Source organism: Elephas maximus, chromosome 10, assembly GCF_024166365.1.
Source record: "Elephas maximus indicus isolate mEleMax1 chromosome 10, mEleMax1 primary haplotype, whole genome shotgun sequence".
Lineage (NCBI taxonomy): Eukaryota > Metazoa > Chordata > Mammalia > Proboscidea > Elephantidae > Elephas > Elephas maximus.
In genome coordinates, this window is record NC_064828.1 from 102,253,840 (window position 1) to 102,275,168 (window position 21,329).

The following is a 21,329-nucleotide window of genomic DNA, read 5'->3' on the forward strand; positions in this document are numbered from 1 at the left end:
AAAAAATTTTTTTTTAAACCACTAACAATTACATAACCAAATTTGATAATTCACTAAAATAGGATTCTTTCATCTGGAAAGATGACATCTTAATAGCAAAAAACAGACTGGCTTAACACACCTCAGGAAATTAGAACAAAGTGACACTACTCGAAGCTTGGGAAACATTTCTTAAAAGACAAAGTACTATTTCACCTCGCAATCACGGGAGGGAGTATGGATGGGACAATTCAGTCTTTTGAAAATGTTCCCTGAGTTTTGTGGTGCCTTAGGGACGTGTGGAGGGCTAAGGAAAGCCCGCAGTTACTGTTTAATATCTTGAGGTTCTGAGTAAGGTTTCATTTCTAAGGAGTGTTTACTGATATGAAAAGAGTACAAGCTTTCGACAGACCTGGGTTAATGATCTACAGGTCGCACAGCAGTGTTCAGGAAGTGGCAGCCACTATTAAACTATGCTTAATGGAAAATACGGGTTTAAGAAAGTTTCATATTAACTCAGATTCTGGGACACAGCAGATGTTCAATGTGTGCTGAATGAACTATATATTCTCAATTTGAGATGATTAAGGGAATAATAAGCATTATTAAGGATATATTTGAGGGTAGAATTTCAGTTTTCCAGGTTGACAACTGACAGGCAAATGACTCTTCGCTATTATAGTGGCAGATAGTTCCTGACAAGATGAACTTAGTGGACGTGTCTGGTGTGACACTTAGCACCCAACATTCCCTAAGTGCTTGTATTAGACACTGTGGTGGTGCCCAGTGGACTTATAACTTACCAAGTAAACTAGTATATAAACAGCCATATTTCAGTGTACAATTTATGATGTGATAAAATGCTGCAGGAACTTGGGACTGTTTTTGAAGGTGTAGCTAAGGACAATTTTTCAAATGCATGCTGGGTCATGTAAATATATACTGGAAATGCTGTTCCCTTTGTTGACTGACCTGATATCATGGAGGGCACATCGTCTGTCTCTCTTCTTTCCCCATATTTTTAGAGAGCTCACTAGTAAAATAATAAATTCTCCATTTTTCATTCCAATGGCCACCATGTCTCCTTCAGGGCTGTAACACACAGTACGGGCAGCATGTCCCAAATTCACTTTGTTTAACATCTTCTGCATAATAACCAAAAGAGTCAAAGAGCTACATTAAGTATGGTACTCACAAACCACCTTCCCCCCAAAATTCTCAACGTAATTCTGAAGTAGTTCTTCTAAGTCCTAACAATTTTTTTTTTTTTTTTACTACCCTTCTTAGAAATTGTAACATTAAAAAAAATAGTTTGTACCTACTTTATCAGCAATATCCCAGAGTCTCACTGTCCCATCTTCTGCAGCAGAAAGGAAAAAGTCCCTGGAAGGATGTGTTGCTAGTCCCCAGATTGGTCCATCCACATGACCATTAACTAAAATATTACAGGCTGCATTTCTCTCTCCAATTTCAATTATTTCAGCATTTCTTGTCCCAACTAATATCTTGCCCTGAAACACAAATGGGACCAATACGTTTGATGTAATACAGTAGCTGCTCGTCTTAATCACATAAGAATGATGCCATTCTACTTGCAGAGAGCTTTCTGCTGTTCTTTATACTTTTTACTGGTCTTGTGACTTATCTAGCAGCAAGCTCACCATTTGCTCATGCAAACGTCTGTGGCTAAGGTACACACCTGTGGGAGCGCTGGCTTGGTGGCATGTTACAGTCTGTGCTAAAGGACAGAGCTTTTCTCTAAGGCAGTGCACTAGCTGCAGTAAGCGAAGTTTTGACTTTGACTAGGATATTTTAATCTTATGCTCTCCAGAGAGTAGGTGCATTTGGACTACAGGAAGAAAATACTGGGGCTTTTATTTATACTTAAAAAAAAAAAAGCTTCTATTTAATATACAGACTGAAGATAATGTATCTAACTTACAAATACACTTACTGGGATGCATACATGTTCCACATTTTTATAGGAATATGTGTTGTTTTTTTAATGCAGACAGCTGCTCTACTCAAAATGAGTCAGCTAAGGAAATGCAACTCTGTCTATCATAGCTGAGTTAGCGGATTCAAGAAAATGTGTGGCTTCAAATCCAGGTGTTTAGAAAAGGTGAGAATAGCTTCCTATTCTAGGCACTGCACGGTGCAAAGGCTTTCATATGTGCGTGCCAACAGTGGAACTGTAAGGAGAGCAGCAGGGAAAAGGCAGAGTAAAACTGGCAAGCAAATCCCTCCTAAGAAATTCACATTGAGTATTCAGCAGCTGCAAAGGGCGAGAGAACCACAGTCATAACCGCCGTTTTCCGCTGCATGATGTGCGCTCCAGGAACACATCTTACTTTGCCTCTGCACACAGAACGAACACAATCTGTGACTTGTCCTGTCTCAAGCCTGAAGGCACGGCATCGCCTCAATTCCTGATCCCACAATTTAACTGCTCCTCCTTCTTTTGACCTAAGGAAAGAACAACCCAAACCAAAATAGGAATTTATTATTGCTTATTAACAATAATTTTTCATTATAAACACTAAACTATAAGCAAAATAACTAAAAAAGACTCTGAAACTTGTAATTTGCTTCTAATATCCTAAGCTCTCTATGGCAATTTTAAGATATACTGTATGGCAGTCAAGCTTTCAGCTTAAGCAAATTTTATAGTGTGAAAAGTTTTTTTGACATGAACATAAACACAATTATTCTGTCCATTTTTATCTCAATTCTTGATGGAGGAAATGTACAAAATGATTTTTAACATTAAAGGGAGAATGGAAACGGAAGGCTAGATAATAGGATCACAGATACTATGACAGTGTACAGAGGAAAATCACTTACTGGAAAAGTTTAGCAGGCTACTAGTGAGTAGGAATGACCAAGATGAGACGACAGAAGGGGAAACTGTTTGGATACTACGCAAAAGGTAAAATCTAGCCCACTTAGGATTTTTCTCTTGAGACAACTGAATAAAAACACTCCTTCACTTCCTGTTCAATGCACTGCTAGTCTTCGAGAAAAAAAAACATGTCCATGTACCATACTACACTCTGCCACTATGTCGAAGGCAAAAGCTGCAGCCGGGTTGAACTAATATATGTGAGTTCTTTCAGTCGTGTATTGAACTGTACTGACTACTACTTCATCACTTCCCTATCACTTTTTAACACGCACCTGCCTGTGTCAGTGGGAAATCACTTACAGGTACCAGTTACTGTTGGGAGATTTGAAAATCACTCAGAAAAAGGCTTCTCCACAGACTTAACTTTTGAGGTCTTTTATCATATAATTTAACAGTTTGCCTCAAGCAAAAGCAAACAAGGCAAAGCTTGTCTTCAGCACCTGCTTATCCTTTTCTTGGAGCCCTGCTGGCTCAGTGGTTAAGAGCTTGGCTGCTAACCAAAAGGTCAGCAGTTCAGATTCACCAGCAGCTCCTTGGAAACCCCATGGGGCAGTTCTTCTCTGTCCTGTAGGGTCACTATGACTTGGAACTGACTCAGTGGCACCTAACCACAACATCCTTTTCTAATGCAGCAGTATCTGTCATTCTGAACAAAATGACTTCCTATCAGTTTCAACAAAAAAGACAGTTAAGATGCAGTCTGGGTTCGATGCTCAGGTGGTTCCCCTATTACTCAGCAAATACTTACACAGGCATATATACAGACATTAAGAAAATCAAGTCTTGACCTGCAGGACAACTGCCTGTCCACGCTCAGGACAGGTAGAGTTGAGGTTTAGCTATAATTAGAGAAAACCTGGAAGCAAATGAAGACCAGAAATAAGAAGCAACAGAAGGCACATAAAAGGCAAAAAAGCTGCGTATCAGAAGGAAAGTCAGAGAAGAGGATGACTGCTGTAGCCTAGAGGTAACTAGAATACTAACGGCAAACCTCAGGTAGATCACAAATGCGTACACACACAGTGAGGCTGTGAAAAGAAAGAGGACTCACGGCCTTTCTTTGCCACCAGTCACAATGAGTCCGTCTCGCAGGGTGGTGTACATGGCAAACACAGGCCCGTTGTGAGCTCTGGCCACGATTCGACACAATATGTGATCTTTCCACACACAGACATCACCACTGATGGTACCTGTAAACGTCAAGTTATTCTGAAAAGGAGTGGGGAGGGGGAGATAAACTCATCAAAAGTTCAAACAGAGTTCAAACAGATGTTAATTCTCTACGTGTAACCCTGTCTCACCTTTGACACAAAGAGCAGGGAAGGTGGGAGAACCTGAACTTGAGGCTCAGCTTTGCCAGACCCGCTTCCCTTTCCAGTTCTACTGCGCAGTACCAGACGGAATAACCTTGGTCAAGACTTTCAACCTCTATGGGAATCTGAGTTTTCATGTGAAAAATGAGGGAGTTGAGTCTCTCGGGTCCTTCCAATCCTAAAGTACTATAATCCTAGTTTATATTGTTCCTTTGGATTGCTTCCCTCCAAGAAATATAGAGACTCTCATTAGTTACTGAGAGTGAAAAGGATAGGAAGTGAAGATAACTTTTTATTATTTTCTCATAGAAAGTGAAACCGTTACCTATAGGAAAGTTGCGGGAGTGTTTCGGATTTCACTAAGTCATGCAGTTATATACGAAATTAACACCTGCCGTGATTTCTTAAAATAGCAAAAGTTAATGTATTCCTTCAATCAAACAATCCAGAATAAGATTGATTTGTTAAGGTCCGAAAGTTTAATAATTGCTCTAGATCACCCTGAGAATTGTAATCCTGACTTAGTTCATGTACGCAGACACTGGGAAATCAAATCCTGCATCACATGCTATTTTCATCCCATTTTAACTTCATTTTTAGAGCAAGTAGTATAAGATCTTTCTTTCACAAAAACAATATGGAAAGACCAATAAGAATGGAAATTACAATGAAAACCATAAACTGAGATTTTCCTTTCCTCCTGTCTGTCTGAGAATACTAGATAGAGCTCTCTACACCAATCTAATGTTAGCTTCCAATTTTTCTGGCATTTATGACTGTTCCTCATATCTCATATTTGCATAACACTGACTTGTCACTAGGCACCATCATTAATTCACGCCTCAGTCTACGATGAGAATGTAAATGCTTTAGGTGCAGAAACCAGGATTTTACTGCCTTTGCTTTTTTTCACAGCCCTTAGCTTTTTTTTTTTTTTTTAACATAAACAGAGCTCGAAAATACTTAAACTGACCATAAAGCCACCTTGCTATATCCTGTAGCAAACATTCTCACTGACCTCACTGTTGCTTCATACATAACAGGCAATGATGACTAAATCTTTAATCTTCAATTTTATTTTCTTTTGGGAACGGGCAATTGCCTACATAAGGAATGTTATAGGTGAAGAAAGTTAATCTACGTGGACAAATTAAATGCCAGAAACATGTGATCTGCAAAGGAGTTACTAGTTTTGTAGTAAGAATCCCCAGCATGTTCAACCGAACTTTGACATGGTGTGTCCAACATTTTCAATGGTCTTTTTCTCAAAAACCTAAGTGCACTGAAAGGTTCTAAAATCTTAATTTTCTTCTTTCAAATACTGTATACCCAGTGCCGTCGAGTCGATTCTGACTCATATCGACCCTATAGGACAGAGTAGAACTGCCCCATAGTTTCCAAGGAGCGCCTGGCAGATTTGAACTGCCAACCCTTTGGTTTGCTGCCGTAGCGCTTAACCAGTACGCCACCAGGGTTTCCAAATACTGTATAAATGCTCTAAGAAGAATAATCCATGTAGTTTTTGGATGCGCTAGAGGATTTATAAGCCCTAGCCAAGGCAAGTATTAAGGGGAAGGGTTGTGGACTGGAAAACCACAGGCAGATTAGGTGGGGCTGGGACAAAGCCAGGAGAGGGCTCCTGAACCCTCTTCTGTCCAGACCAGGAATTGCTGCGCTCTCCTTTTTTCTACTTCCTTCTTCCTGTGAGTCAGATAATCTCCTTTTGTCTACTTCAGTCTTCCGGGGAATTACAGAAGCAATGCATTACGGTGACAGAAAGCAAAGACAAGCCTAAATACAAATACCACCTTAAATCACTTGAAAATCTTGTTTTTTTGATTTACTTTTCTTTTACTCTGACAAATAGGACGCTGAGAAACTACTAGGAAGGAAGAAATATTAGGACATTTAGGGTGATAATTACAAGATTAATGAAGGCTTTTGGAATCGTAATGGCCCAAGGACTCATGTTTCATCATAATCCTTCTCCCCTCTCATGAACTCTCCTTCTCACTCCCTGATTTTGACAGTATCAGATGTTTGAAAGACATGTGTAACCAGAACATATGTAATGAATAGCAGCTAACAGTGGCATATAAACCACCCTGATGCTAATCTATCAAAGGCAGGAACACCCAAAGTAGTTCGTGCCATTCCAAGTTACACCACCACAGGCATCTGGAGAGACATACTGCACCAAACGCTACAGCGAGCATGGTCTGCATGCGGACATCATCCAGGGTGCTCAGGAGCCCTTTTTTGCTCAGAAGAGCCCTGCCGGCCAGGGTCCAGAACTTCACATGTTTCACTCCCACAGACACAAACTGCGTATCTGAATCTGGTCTGAATTCTGCCACAAAAATACGTTGGTTGTGACCAGCTCTGTTGGCAATTTTGTCACCTGATAAAGAAGATAATGATCTAGATTAGTAGAACCAAGCTAATTTTTACAAGATCAAATAGCTATTTAAAATACGTAGTTCAAAAACACAAATGCTTATGAGAAGATGAAGGTGCTGTCCCTTGCCCTGCGACCTAGCAATCACATGATGTACGGTTACTTGTGTAGAGGGTCCTTTTCACTATCTTCACAAGTGATGTGTATACTTTTGGAAAGCTTCATTACCATTTAAGGGCCATTTTTGATTTTAGGAACCTTATTTATTTATTTAATTTTTCCTATGTAGCTCCATGAACTTCATTTCATGAAAATATTTTGTCTAAAGCATGTTAAATAATATTAACCTATTTATCTTCTGGTTGCTATGAGTTGAAATTAATTCAACGGCAAAAAGTCTGGTTTTGGTTTTTATCATATAAAATATACTTCATTTTCATTCTTGGTTAAGATCCTCCCTAACAAATCAAATTAGTAGTTAGCAAAGACACTTAAGTACTGAAAAAAAATAGAAGTGAATTATTTATACTACTGATAAACTTTCATTAATCTGTTTTGTGAGCTTACATTTTCCCTGGAGTTTTCAAATGGTCCATGCTCACAGTAGTGAATAATGGTTTCACTCCTCAAGTTCAGGCAAGTATTAAATACAGCATTACTATTACCCTGGTATTCTTATTTTTAAAAACCACAAAGAAAAAAGAATCCTACCTTCCTGCCATCTCCAAATGGTAATAGTATGTTCTGGGTCTAGTCCCACAGACAGCAATAATTTGCCAGTAGCGCTGAAGCTGACAGAACACACGCCCTTTGAATGGTAGCATCTTAGTATAGACAAAGTCTGCTTGTTCACTGCATCCCAGATGTGGATAGAAGGGGCTGTAGCTAAATAAAGTCCAAAAGTTGTAATACACCTGTTAGAAATGTTTCCATTTCTAAAGCTGACGTATACTCATCTCTGAAACACAGAAAACTACATACCAAAGGAAGGCTATGTACTTAATACAGAGCAATTCCTTAAGACTATGTTCTAAATTGTGTTTTTGGGAAAAAACAAGCAAATGAGTCAATCACATCTTCAAACAACTCCTCAAAAATAACACGTTTATATACATTTTTACCCTTTATGTAACTACACGGCAAACTGTACAATTTTTTTATTGTGCTTTAGATGAAGGTTTGCAGAGCAAACTAATTTCTCATTAAACAATACACATGTTTTGTCCCACGACTTATCAACACTCTCCCCTTCTCGTCCTGGGGTTCCCCATTTCCATTCATCCAGCTTTCCTGTCCCTTCCTGCCTTTTCGTCCTTGCCCCGGGCTGGTGTGCCCATTTAGTCTCGTATTCACAGTTGAGCTATGTGTATTATTGTTTTATGGGCCTGTCTAATTTTTGGCCGAAGAGTAAACCTCAGGAGTTGACTTCAGTACTGAGTTAAAAGGGTGTCTGGGCCCAGAGTCCAAGTATCTGTCAGACCAGTAAGTTCAGTCTGTTTTTGTAAGTTTGAATTTTGTTCTACATTTTTCTCCAGCTCTGTCTGATCCCTGTCAGAGCAGTTGGTGGTAGCTGGGCACCATCTAGTTGTGCTGGACTCAGTCTGTGGAGGCTGTGGTCCATTAGTCCTTTGGACCAGTTTTGCCCTTGTGTCTCTGATTTTCTGCATCCTCCCTTGCTCCAGATGGGTGGGACCAGTGGAATATCTTAGATGGTTGCTCACAAGCTTTTAAGACCCCAGACACCATGCACCAAGGCAGGATGTAGAACATTTTCTTTATAAACTATGTTATGCTAATTGAGCTAGATGTCCCCCAAGACCATGATCCCCAGCACTCAGCCCAGTAGTTCGGTCCCTCAGGGAGTCTGGATGTGTCTATGAAGCTTCTTTGACTTTGCCTTGGGTCAAGTTGTGCTGACTTCCCCAGTACTGCGTACTGTCTAACCCTTCACCAAGTTACCCCTTATCTATTGTCTAGTTAATGTTTTCCCTCCCCATTCATGCCTCCCCTCCTTTGTAGCCACCAAAGATTGTTTCTTTCTGTGTATAAACCTTTTCATGAGTTTTTATAATAGTGATCTCATATAGTATTTGGCCTTTTGTAATTGACTTATTTCATTCCACATAATGCCTTCCAGATTCATCCATGTTGTGAGATGTTTCACAGATTCATCATTGTTCTTTACCATTGTGTAGTATTCCATTGTGTGTACATACCATAGTTTGTTTATCCATTCATCTGTTGATGGGCATCTAGGTTGTTTCCCTCTTTTTGCTATTGTGAATAATGCTGCAATGAACATAGATGTGAACATGTCTATTCGTACGGCAGCTCTTATTCCTCCAGGATCTATTCCTAGGAGTGGTATTGCTGGATCATATGGTATTTCTATTTCTAGCTTTTTAAAGAAATGCCATATCGTTTTCCAAAATGTTTGTACCATTTTGCATTCCCACCAGCAGTGCATAAGAGTTCCAATCTCCCTGCAGCCTCTCCAACATTATTTTCTGTTTTTGTGGTTTATGCCAGTAATGTCCAGGTGAGGTAGTATCTCGTTGCAGTTTTGATTTGCATTTCTCTAATGGCAGTGATCACGGGCATTTCCTCATGTGTCTGTTAGCTGCCTGAATGTCGTCTTTGGCGGACTATATGAATATTACACAATAAAACTACTAAGCCATAGTATATTCCGGATTAATGGTAACGGGAGAGATGAAAAGTGGAAACAATTGAGAAAGGCAGTAGGTGGAAAATCACTGGAACAGATCAACAAAAGAAATTGTCAAACATATAGACAGCTTTCTGGTAAAAAACTAAGTTCATGTTGTTTGTTTTAAAAAACAGGATTTCATAGGAGAAATAAATAAAATTGCTGACCTTTTAAAAATATTTATTCGTTGTTATTCATTTAGTGTAGCCTGTTTTTGCTGCTGAAAAAATTCTCCCAGTTCCCTGTATTTTCTAAATTTAAAAGTCATAGCTTTGCATTGTACATGTTTCATGAACTACACTAAAAAAGTGAATATTTAAGACAATTCTGCACGTAATTTGGTCTCAGAACATAACGTAAAATACTAAATTGTATTTACTCTGAATTATAAATCTGTCATAAATATTGCAGAAAAGTATTAATAGGGTAAGCTGCCCTGAAGAAAATAATTCAATGCAGAAAGAAATTTTGGTCTCTAAAGAAAATATTCTGATAAATTTAGACTATATTGTACACCATCTGCTATTTATAATACACAATTTGATAAACTAAATCTAACAGCTCTTCAAATAAAACAGCTAAAAAGTATTAAACCAGATACCTAAATTTGAGTATACTGAGTAAAACTTGTTAAAAGATTTAATGCAACTGTAAAAAAATCAAAATTATATGGAACTAGATATAAAAGTTTACCCTGTAATAAAATAGGGCATTTATTTGTAAAAGACTAATCAACATAATTTAAATATTGAATTTAAGTGCTGGACAAAAATTACAAACGTTCCCCACTGACTAAGAGTCAAAGTACTGTGAGGCACAGCTAATATTCATCTCAATAAGGAATGCTGTTGTCATGTGCTGTCAAGTCGATTTTCAAATATTACACAATAATTACATTAAAAATTGGGGTACGTTCAGTACATTCAGAGTAGAACTGCCCCCACAGGTTTCCTAGGCTGTGATCTTTACAGGAGCAGGCTACTAGGTCTTATTTCCATGGAGCTGCTGAGTGCGTTCAAAACACCAACCTTTCAGTTAGCAGTTGAGCGTAATTTAAATTAAAAATGTTCGTATGTGGTAGTGGATCACTCTGTAACTTTTTTTTGCCAGTGATACATATAGAAGCATTGTAATATGTTTACAAAAAGCACCTCTGAGCAGTCCATACACTATATTTGCCAAAACGTGATGAGGTATGCAGATTTTCAAGAAACATCACTCAGTTATTTTTGCCTCCAAATTTCATATACCACAAATTACAAAGAGTTCCATTTATCTAAAATTTAAACAGCAAGTAATGTTCCATAAATTGAATTACTGAACTTTTCATATGCTTCTAAAAAGCTCAGTGAGATGGCAAGAAACAGATACCAGGAATTTACGTTGTAAAACGTATATATGTGTCTGTGTTGTAAGATGGCTACACATTTAGAGTGTTCTAAATTTACATCAGTAACAGTATTTGAAATTAAAATTACTGTAAATTCTCAGGGCCTCCCTAAATTACTAAAAAAGATTAAATTAAGTATATTTTATTTTCTTCTGTAATTTGAAAATGGCCATCCACGATGCTACCCTTACCCCCCACTTCTTGTGGGTTACCATGTATTGAGAGGAAGCGGAAGTGTGATTCAGGGAAAACAAACTGCACACTGGAGGGGGAAACCTGGTTAGTTTGCGCCCACTGTGACAACACTCCCTTTGCCCCCTCTCTCCCACCACCCATATCGGCGATTTAGTGCAGTAACCCAGATTGAAGCCCATCGGCACATGGCATTCCCCTGGCATCTTCTTAGTACGTGGTTTGATGTGTGTCCTAAAGTGACTTAATCAGACTAAAAGGAAGGATTTTTAGGTCATGGTTCTGAAAAGGGTTTTTTCCCTTTCTCCACTGGTTGAATGCAAGGAAGTATGTAACTCCCACTGCGACCTGCAGCCGTTGCGTGACACAAATGCAACCATCTTATGAGTGAAGCCAATGCTGTGGATGGTAGCCTGGAAGAGATGAAAAGTACCTGGGTTCTGGATGACATTGTGGAGTTCCTGAATGAGCAAACTCAGGAGACCACCCTCCCTCTTGACTTTAGTTTGCTAATATATTTCCTTATGGAACCCTGGTGATGGGCTCTGAGTACAGAGTCTTCTGTTGTAAAGGGCACACAGAGGACACTAAAGACAGTTAACGGAAAACTGCCTATTCAAGACAGAGTCACTAGGGCTTATGACAGCACTCATTCCTTGAATCTCCGTAAGGATCAAAATTTTCAAATTCTTAGCTCCAGAGTCTTAGGTGGACTGACATAGCTTTGTCAAGGACAAAAGATGTTCCCATAGTGTCCTCTGAAAACATATCTAATGCATCCAAATGATAGTTATACCGTATCTTTTCTAACATATGTATTTATTCTCCCACATTCCAAAGTGACAGTTTCAAAACTTAATCCTCTCCAGAACGCCCACTTCCGCACCTCCTCACTCTCAGCTGATGAAAGAAATAGAAGTCATCAGACAGGAGCGTCCCTATTTTCCCACCTCTAAACTTACTGTATCTTCTTGCATTTGTACCTATACCCCATTCCTTCTTTGTCTGTGGCTAAAGTGTCGCTGTTCCTATCAGATGCCAATCCTTCCACTTTGCTCTGGACCCCATCTTCATTCATTTTCCCATGCGCTGGGTCCTGTGAGTCCTTCTGGGGGAATAGGTGAGTGATCATGGAACCCCCAAAACAGGCTTCAGCCTGGAACCACTGCTTCAGGTCACCTTTGGCTATAATTTTTCTGTATCATGCTTGGCTTAGCTGAATGTCATCACCCATGTGGTGGGGGGAAGGGGGACCCACTTTTGGGTTTTATTGCTATCACCTTGTTTCATGTTTTTATTTTATTTATTGCCATCTCAAATCATCACGTTATTTTTAAAAAACTTATTTATTCTCTGTCTCCCTCTAGAGCAAGGGTCGGCAAACTTTATCTTCTAAGGGCCAGATAAGAAGCAAAATTGAAGATATTATGCAGGTACTTATATAACACCAACTTAATGGCAACGGGTTTTTTTGTTTGTTTGTTTTTATACGAGAGAAAACAAATGTCCACAACATTTTTATTGACAAAACTGAAAATATAATAAAGAAAAACTTTGCAATACATCTAATAAAAAGAATGGAATATTTTGAGGGATAACCTTTTGTTTGCTTAACTGAGGTTCGAAATTAGAGTTCTCCTCAAACTCTATTGTACATGCTCACTTTTTAATGCTGAGCTGATGTGTAGTAAGATTTTACTCATTTCAATCTTCAAAATGTCTTTTTACACAGATCTCACTGCCATCGAGTTGATTCCAACTCACGGTGACCCTATAGAACAGACTAGCACTGCCTCATAGGGTTTCCAGGGAGTGGCTAATGGATTCAAACTGCCAACCTTTTGGTTTAAATAGATGTTGTTGTTATTAGGTGCTGTCGAGTGGGTTCTGACTAGCGACCCCATGTACAACAGAACTAAACACTGCCCAGTCCTGCACCATCTTCACAATCATTATTAGGCTTGAGCCCATTGTTGCAGCCACTGTGTCAATTCATCTCGTTGAGGGTCTTCCTCTTTTTCACTGACCCTCTACCAAGCATGATGTCCTTTTCCAAGGACTGGTCCTTCCTGACAACATGTCCAAAGTATGTGAGATGAAGTCTTGCCATCCTTGCTTCCAAGACAGATCTGTTCGTTTTTCTGGCAGTCCGTGGTATATTCAATATTCTTTGCCAACACCATAATTCAAATGCATCAATTATTCTTCGGTCTTCTTTACTCGTTGTCCAGTTTTTGCATGCATATGAGGTGACTGAAAACACCATGGCTTGGGTGAGGTTTACCTTAATGCTTAAAGTGACATCTTTTATTTTTTAAAACTTTAAAGAGGCCTTGTGCAGAGGATTTGCCTAATGCAATGCGTTGTTTGCATTTCTTGACTGCTGTTTCCAAGGGTGTTGATTGTGGATCCAAGTAAAATGAAATCCTTGACAACTTCAATCTTTTCTCCATTTACCATGACGTTGTTTATTTGTCCAGTTGTGAGGATTTTTGTTTTCTTTATGTTGAGGTGTAATCCATACTGAAGGCTGTGGTCTTTGATCTTCATCAGTAAGTGTTTCAAGTCCTCTTTACTTTCTGCAAGCAAGATAGTGTCATCTGCATATCACAGGCTGTTAATGAGTCCTCCTCCAATCCTGATGCCCCATTCTTCTTCATATCATCCAGTTTCTTGGATTATTTGCTCAGCATACAGACTGAATAAGTATGATGAAAGGATAAAACCCTGACGCACACCTTTCTTTTAAACCACGCAGTATCCCCTTGTTCTGTCCAAACAACTGCCTCTTGATCTATGTACAGGTTCCTCATGAGCACAATTTGGTGTTCTGCAATTCCCAGTCTTTGCAATGTTATCCATAATTTGTTATGATCCACATAACTGAGATAGTACATAGAAAATATATAATTTTTAAAGTTAAAAAACATTTTATTCTTAGGCAATAAAATTGAATGATTTACATTTAAGAATAAGCTTTAATCCCAATTCCACCTCCTACCATTCATATAATATAATATTCATATAATATTGATAGGTAAGAATTCTTGTGACAATTAAATGAGTGAATATATATATACAGTCCTTATAACAATGCTGGGCACACTTAAAAGGTCAAAATTTATTAGATTTAAAAGACAAAACTACTATCATTATTGCAGATCGTGTTCACTGTCATTATATCGTAACGATGTCGTTTTCATTTTAAAAAATCACAAAATAGGTTGAAGCGTCTTATTAATCTATAAAAATTTGGGCTATCATAATGGAATATGGTATGATAATTAAAACAGAAAATGTTTAATTTTCCTTACCTGACATGTCTGCTGAATCACCTATAATGGAAAAGCAGCAAAAAAAAAAAAAAAAAAAAAATCCATAAATAATATAAACACCAAAAGTAAACTTTGCAAAAACTCAATTATTATAAAAAAGATCATTTAAAAATAATTTAAGTAATAAAATATTATATATATGTATCATTCATTTTATTACATTAAATTTAGTAAATTGCTTATGAGGTCACAAAAATAGTATACTCATTTCAACTCCACATACATATTAACATTCTATGTTTCACCTTTCAATCTTTCTTTGGGTCAAAACTTTATTTTCTTTGCATTTAATGAGTTATGTGAAATTTTAATAACATTAAAAAATTATTTATATGATTTTAATTGATATGGCCTTTGTTTTAGGTTACAAAGTGCACTCTTAAAGGACCTTATGAGTTTCAATGCATTTCTATTTACAGGGAAGGAGACCTAAATTTTCTGAGAGAAATGATGTCAAAGGTTACCATGTAAGTCAAGAAAGAAAAAGTTCTTAATTCAGCCTACAAATTAACCCTTTTCTCAAGCATTTTTATTTTAACTAAAATTTTTTTTATGAATAAAAGACTGCCAAGAAAGGAACCTTGAAAGCCTATGCTCATTATATTTGTGGTGGAAATATCTATCAACCAAAATTTTAGAAGCAAAATTTTTTTTTAATTATTGTACTTTAGATGAAGGTTTACAGAACAAACTAACTTCTCATTAAACACTTAGTACACATACTGTTTTGTGACATTGGTTACGAACCCCACAACATGTCAACACTGTCCTCTTCTCGACCTTGGTTTCCCTATTACCAGTTTTCCTGTCCCCTCCTGCCTTCTAGGCCTTGCCCCTGGGCTGTTGTGCCCCTTTAGTCTCATTTTGTTTTATGGGCCTGTCTAATCTTTGGCTGAAGGGTGATCCTCAGGACTAACTTAATTACTGAGCTAAAAAGGTGTCCAGGGGCTATACTCTTGGGGTTTCTCCAGTCCCTGTCAGGCCAGTAAGTCTGGTCTTTTTTTGCGTGTTAGAATTTTGTTTTACTTTTTTTCCAGCTCTGTCTGGGACCCTCTATTGGGTAAAGAAGTAAAATTTTTTACCAAGAAAGAAAGGAGTAAAAGTCTAGGAATCCCTTGAAGATAGTTGATTGTTTTTTGCTTTGGCAGAGCCTTATATCCTATGAAATAATGATTTCAAGGGACATATTGATAATGTAGGCCCATGGTGTCTTGACTTGGAATAGATGAAGGAAAATAATAAAGTACTTGGGCAGACCACACAAGAAATACTGTTTTTATTTCTGAACATGCTCTGATAACAACCAAATGGTAAGAGGCCTTCAAACTCTGCCCCACAAAGAATGGTTGAAAGACCGGGGATTTGATTTGGACAAGGTCAGGTTTGCCCCTGAATATCTACAGGGCCTGGAGCAAGAGTATGAACGAAGGCCTAAATATCACAGATATATTTTAAAATTATCACTCAAGCTAAAACTGTTAAATGAAATATGTTCTATCCTCCTATATTGACAAGTACACCTCTATAATGACCTGGAAGGCTTAGCTCAAATTAGAGCTTCTCGGAGTTTAGGGCAGCATGAGGCAGCCTTGGCCTGTCCCCTTTACTTCCTCCTCCCAGCTTCATCCACACCACAAGTGGCCAGGAAAGCTCATATGTGGGTTACCCATCTAAACTCCATCCACATCCACCCCAATGAACAGCTGCCCCTTGGCCATCCTTTAGGATTGCACGCACTGGCTGTGCAGTCTATCTGTACTTGGGAGGATGGGCTCAGGGAAGAAGCTTGTGTAGGCCAGAAGTAAGTTCAGGACCTTTGGCAGAGAATTCTGGGGTTTCGGATTCCAGAGCACAGTTTAGAAAGAGGCGAGTTGGGTAGGTAGGTGGGGAGGTAGGCCCCCCACGAAGAGCAATTCCACTGTTCTCATGGACTTCTTGCTCCATGGAGCATATCTGGAGGATGTCCACAGTGGCTTTCCAAAGCATGGAGCTTAGAACAGAAGCCCCTCTTGCCTGGGTCTAAGGACAGTACTAGATGAGACGCAGGGAGAATATGATAGCTGTCTCCAAATACTTGAGGATAATGCCATGGGAATAAACGATTGCATGTTCTAGGTGCCTCCAGAATGAGGACCAATGAACAGCACTCACAGACAGGCAGATTTCTGTTCCATATGAAGAAGCATTTTAAAGGAGGGGTTAGACTACTTCATCAGGCAGCAAGTGGTGGCAGTGTTCAAACACGTGTAGGAGAACCTTTATCAGAGGTGTGATGGGGAGATGGAAGCACCTAATACGGGCTGGACAAAATGATATATTTGGCCCTGAGGTTCCAAGGTTCTGAACAGGGAAAAGAAAATTTGAGTGTAACTGGCTAAACTATCACAAAAGCAAACATTTCAATTCCTCTATCATCTATTTAATTTTTTAAGAAAAAGAACTACAAATATATATATTTTTTAATAATTTTTATTGTGCTTTAAGTGAACGTTTACAAATCAAGTCAGTCTGTCACGTATAAGCTTATATACACCTTACTCCATACTCCCACTTACTCTCCCCCTAATGAGTCAGCCCTTCCAGTCTCTCCTTTTCTAACAATTTTGCCAGTTTCTAACCCTCTCTACTCTCCCATCTCCCCTCCAGACAGGAGATGCCAACACAGTCTCGAGTGTCCACCTGATACAAGTAGCTCACTCTTCATCAGCATCTCTCTCCAACCCATTGTCCAGTCCCTTCCATGTCTGATGAGTTGTCTTTGGGAATGGTTCCTGTCCTGGGCCAACAGAAGGTTTGGGGACCATGACCGCCGGGATTCCTCTAGTCTCAGTCGGACCATTAAGTCTGGTCTTTTTATGAGAATTTGGGGTCTGCATCCCACTATTCTCCTGCTCCCTCAGGGGTTCTCTGTTGTGCTCCTGTCAGGGCAGTCATCGGTTGTGGCCGGGCACCATCTAGTTCTTCTGGTCTCAGGATGATGTAAGTCTCTGGTTCATGTGGCCCTTTCTGTCTCTTGGGCTCATAGTTGTTGTGTGACCTTGGTGCTCTTCATTCTCCTTTGATCCAGGTGGGTTGAGACCAATTGATGCATCTTAGATGGCCGCTTGTTAGCATTTAAGACCCCAGATGCCACATTTCAAAGTAGGATGCAGAATGTTTTCATAATAGTATTATTTTGCCAATTGACTTAGAAGTCCCCTTAAGCCATAGTCCCCAAACCCCCGCCCTTGCTTCGGTGACCTTTGAAGCATTCAGTTTATCCCGGAAACTTCTTTGCTTTTGGTCCAGTCCATTTGAGCTGACCTTCTGTGTATTGAGTATTGTCCTTCCCTTCACCTAAAGTAGTTCTTATCTACTAACTAATCAGCAAAAAACTCTCTCCCACCCTCCCTCCCTCCCCTCCTCGTAACCACAAAAGTATGTGTTCTTCTCAGTTTATACTGTTTCTCAAGATCTTATAATAGTGGTCTTATACAATATTTGTCCTTTTGCCTCTGACTCATTTCGCTCAGCATAATGCCTTCCAGGTTCCTCCATGTTATGAAATGTTTCACAGATTCGTCACTGTTCTTTATCGATGCGTAGTATTCCATTGTGTGAATATACCACAATTTATTTAACCATTCATCCGTTGATGGACATCTTGGTTGCTTCCAGCTTTTTGCTATTGTAAACAGAGCTGCAATAAACATGGGTGTGCATATATCTGTTTGTGTGAAGGCTCTTATTTCTCTAGGGTATATTCCGAGGAGTGGGATTTCTGGGTTGTATGGTAGAAGAACTACAAATATTTTAAATAGGATCTTGTGCTTTGTGGGTATTAAACAAGCTTGAAAGCAAAGTAACTACTGATACAATTCTCTTTAGGTTCAGAAGAGAAAAGTCCCTCCTCACGCTTCGGTCTCCCCTTGAGTCTATCTTACACTTAATTTAGTCATTCCAAACCAAACCCACTGCCGTCGAGCCGATTTTGACTCATAGCGGCCCTATAGGGCAGAGCAGAACTGCCCTATAGAGTTTCCAAGGAGCGCCTGGCAGATTCAAACTACTGACCTTTTGGTTAGCAGCCGTAGTGCTTAACCACTATGCCACCAGGGTTTCCAATTTAGTCATTAGCAAAGAACTTCTGTTATCTCTTTTGTGGAAGGGTACTAGTAGGGAAGGGAGCAAAGACAGGCCTACATGCATGTTCTAAAATCCACCTCTGTCCCATGTACTACCCAGACATTGACTTGGAGAGAGAGGGGGTGGTGATTGGCCATTCCACATACCCTATAGCATTGCCTTTCAAAATAAAGAGAATAAAGTGGGGAAAAGAGCATGACATTTCTTAACTAAAAGAGAAACTGCAGCAGTAATATATTAAATAAATTTGCTTAACAGAGAAATAGGAGGGTAAAGAAGGGGAAAAAGATCAAAGTTGAGAAATGAAACATGCCCTCTAGAATTCTATTCACAGAATGTGAATACAGGGGTTTCGTCTTTTTTGTAAGCTGCTTATATGCCCAGCATGAAAACAATACCTCACAAACAGTAGGTGCTCAATAAAATTTGCTGAATGAATGAATTTACTCAGTAAACTTTAAGTAAGCAATAACTATGTACCACAGGCACTGAGCTGGGTGCTTTGATGACCAAAATGGTAACATGGCTTCTCTTCCATTAAAAGCTGGGCTTTGCTCCTCATGCAGAGTGAAAATAAAGCTTCATTTTAAAAAAACTTTAGCACAAACAGGGGTGGTTGCTGTTGTTGTGTGCCATCGAGTCAGTTCTGATTCACAGAGACCCTATATGACAGAAACCACAGGGTTTCCTTGGCTGTAATCTTTATGGAAGCAGATCACTAGCTCTTTTCTCCTGGGGGGTGGCTGGTGGGTTCAAACTGATTACCTTCTGGTTGGCAGCTGAACACTTAACCACTGTGCCACCACGGCTCCTTAAACGGGGGTTAGACATACGTGTTTATATGCAAGGATTAGAATATTTTATATATAATGGGTGGATTAATGGTCTATTTTCTTTTAAAAGTAGAACACTCTAGAGAAAGGAAAAATACAAGGATTTATGTGGCATAACACAGAAGCAACAGTCAGAAAATCAAACTACATACTGCACTGGGCAAATCTGTTGCAAAAGACCTCTTTAAAGTGTTAAAAAAGCAAAGATGTCACTCTGAGGACTAAGATGCACCTGACACAGGCCATGGTATTTTTAATCACCTCATATGGAAGTGAAAGCTGGACAATGAATAAGGAGACCGAAAAAGAACTGATGCCTTTGAGTTATGGTGTTGGTGAAGAATACTGAATATACCATGGACTGCCAGGAGATGGAACAAATCTGTCTCGGAAAAAAAACAGCTAGAATGCTCCTTAGATGCGAGGACGGTGAGACTTTGTCTCACTTACTTTGGACATGCTATCAGTAGGGACCAGTTCCTTGAGAAGCACATCATACTTTGTAAAGTAGGGAGTCAGCGAAAAAGAGGAAGACCCTCAATGAGACGGATTGATACGATGGCTGCAACGATGGACTCAAACACAGCAACAATTGTGAGGATGGCGCAGGACTGGGCAGTGTTCTGTTCTGGTGTACACAGGGTTGCTTCAGAACTAACTCGATGGTACCTAACAACAACTACATGGGGGATAACTGCAGAGCCAGGCAACACAAAGAACAAGTTTCTGACTGATCAATTTAATTACTTTTGTGACAAATGCAGATATTAAAAGCTTATCTTATTCAAGAAGAAAAAGACACCTGGAAAGCTACCTTAGGCCACTGAGATCCAACCAACCCAATGATTTCATTCATTTTTACAAACAACACCAGAGTTGTGAATAGCTGGTTAACTAAATCTATTATAAGCAGTATTCATGTTGTTGTTAGCTGCTGGTGAGCTGTCCCCCAACTCATGGCAATCCCATGTGTTACACAGTAAAACTGCTCCATAGGGTTTTCTTGGCTATAATCTTTATGGACGCAGTTTGCCAGGACTTTCTTTTGTAGAGCTGTTGGGTGGGTTCTTTTGTAGAGCTGTTGGGTGGGTTCTGCCCCTCACAGTCTAGTCACTTCTTGTCTCCCCTTATTTCCACTGCCTCCTCAATCCTTTCCTTCTGCTTTTTCTGCTGCAGACTTAAATGTTTTTGATGACCAGAAGTTTCTGCTAGAGGACTAAATTCAACTACTTCAACTACTGCAAGATAGTTTATTTTGAATTCTGAATTATTTGAAGCAATTCAGATGACCAAAGTGGGAGAAAAGTATTTGGAAGCAAATAATACATTATTCAGTGTGCTTTCTGTACACGGACTTTAAGTAATCCACAAATACATCATATTTCCCTTCCCCTAGGATACTGAACTTATTTGAACAAGACAGATGGTTTCAAACGGTTTCTTTTTTTAAAATACAGAAACATACCTACTTGGCCAGTTGCCACTATGTTGATAAACTTGGGATGCTGATTTACAGTGAGGCATAGAATGTCATCATTATGTTCCTGATAAAAACTCTGAGTCCCTATAAAAAGAAGAATTTGAGAATTAAGTTTGAAAACTTTAATGTATAATAGTCAAATGCAACTTATTCAGTACAACGAAATACTCTAAGTTACTGGCTTATTTAATACGTATTTTTGAGCACTTACTATGTGTATATTATTATAAGGACAGAAAAATGAATCAGAAGTCTTTAAAGGGCTAGAGCACTGAAAGGGATAAACTATGTCATCCAAGGCTGAATACACCAAGTGCCACAAGAGAGTTAAGAATCGAAATGCTGTGAGAATTTGGAGCAGAAGACCATTATCATCACAGGCAGATGGCACTCCTGGACTAACTAAGGCAAATTCTGTAATTGTGAAGGTGGGTGGTGAAAGGCATTCCAGGCAGAGTTTAAACAACTTAAGCAAAGGCACAGAGGCAGGAGAGCACTGGGTATACAAATAAAAGGCTGTTTGACTGAAGTATGAGTCATGAAGAAGAAAATTGAGAAATACGGTTGAAAAGGCAAGTTAGAAATAGAATGGTGGAGGATTTTGAATCTCAGTCTATTACACTGTTTATTCTGTTGTCAAAGGAAAGGTGCCGAGTCAACAGCATTACT

General features: G+C 39.1%; 1 protein-coding gene across 15 annotated transcripts in view; it reads right to left on the minus strand.

The window, feature by feature from the left end:
• The window catches only part of EML5 (EMAP like 5), a 170,793-nt gene that overhangs the window by 5,497 nt on the left and 143,967 nt on the right, over nt 1-21,329 (minus strand). For 8 of the 15 annotated variants that reach the window (XR_007518849.1, XM_049897337.1, XM_049897336.1 and 5 more), the window contains 8 exons: nt 20,646-20,744; nt 14,202-14,222; nt 7,307-7,480; nt 6,390-6,598; nt 3,936-4,093; nt 2,331-2,445; nt 1,302-1,490; nt 952-1,124 (listed from right to left, as the gene is read on the minus strand). Coding sequence is in view for 14 of the 15 variants with exons in the window: in XM_049897337.1 (XP_049753294.1) it covers nt 952-1,124; nt 1,302-1,490; nt 2,331-2,445; nt 3,936-4,093; nt 6,390-6,598; nt 7,307-7,480; nt 14,202-14,222; nt 20,646-20,744 (1,138 nt within the window). In the remaining variant the exon portion in view is untranslated. Of the gene's footprint in view, nt 1-951; nt 1,125-1,297; nt 1,491-2,238; nt 2,446-3,935; nt 4,094-4,185; nt 4,323-6,389; nt 6,599-7,306; nt 7,481-14,201; nt 14,223-20,645; nt 20,745-21,329 lie in introns of those variants that run through there. The other 7 variants (XM_049897341.1, XM_049897342.1, XM_049897343.1 and 4 more) reach the window with 7 other exon arrangements.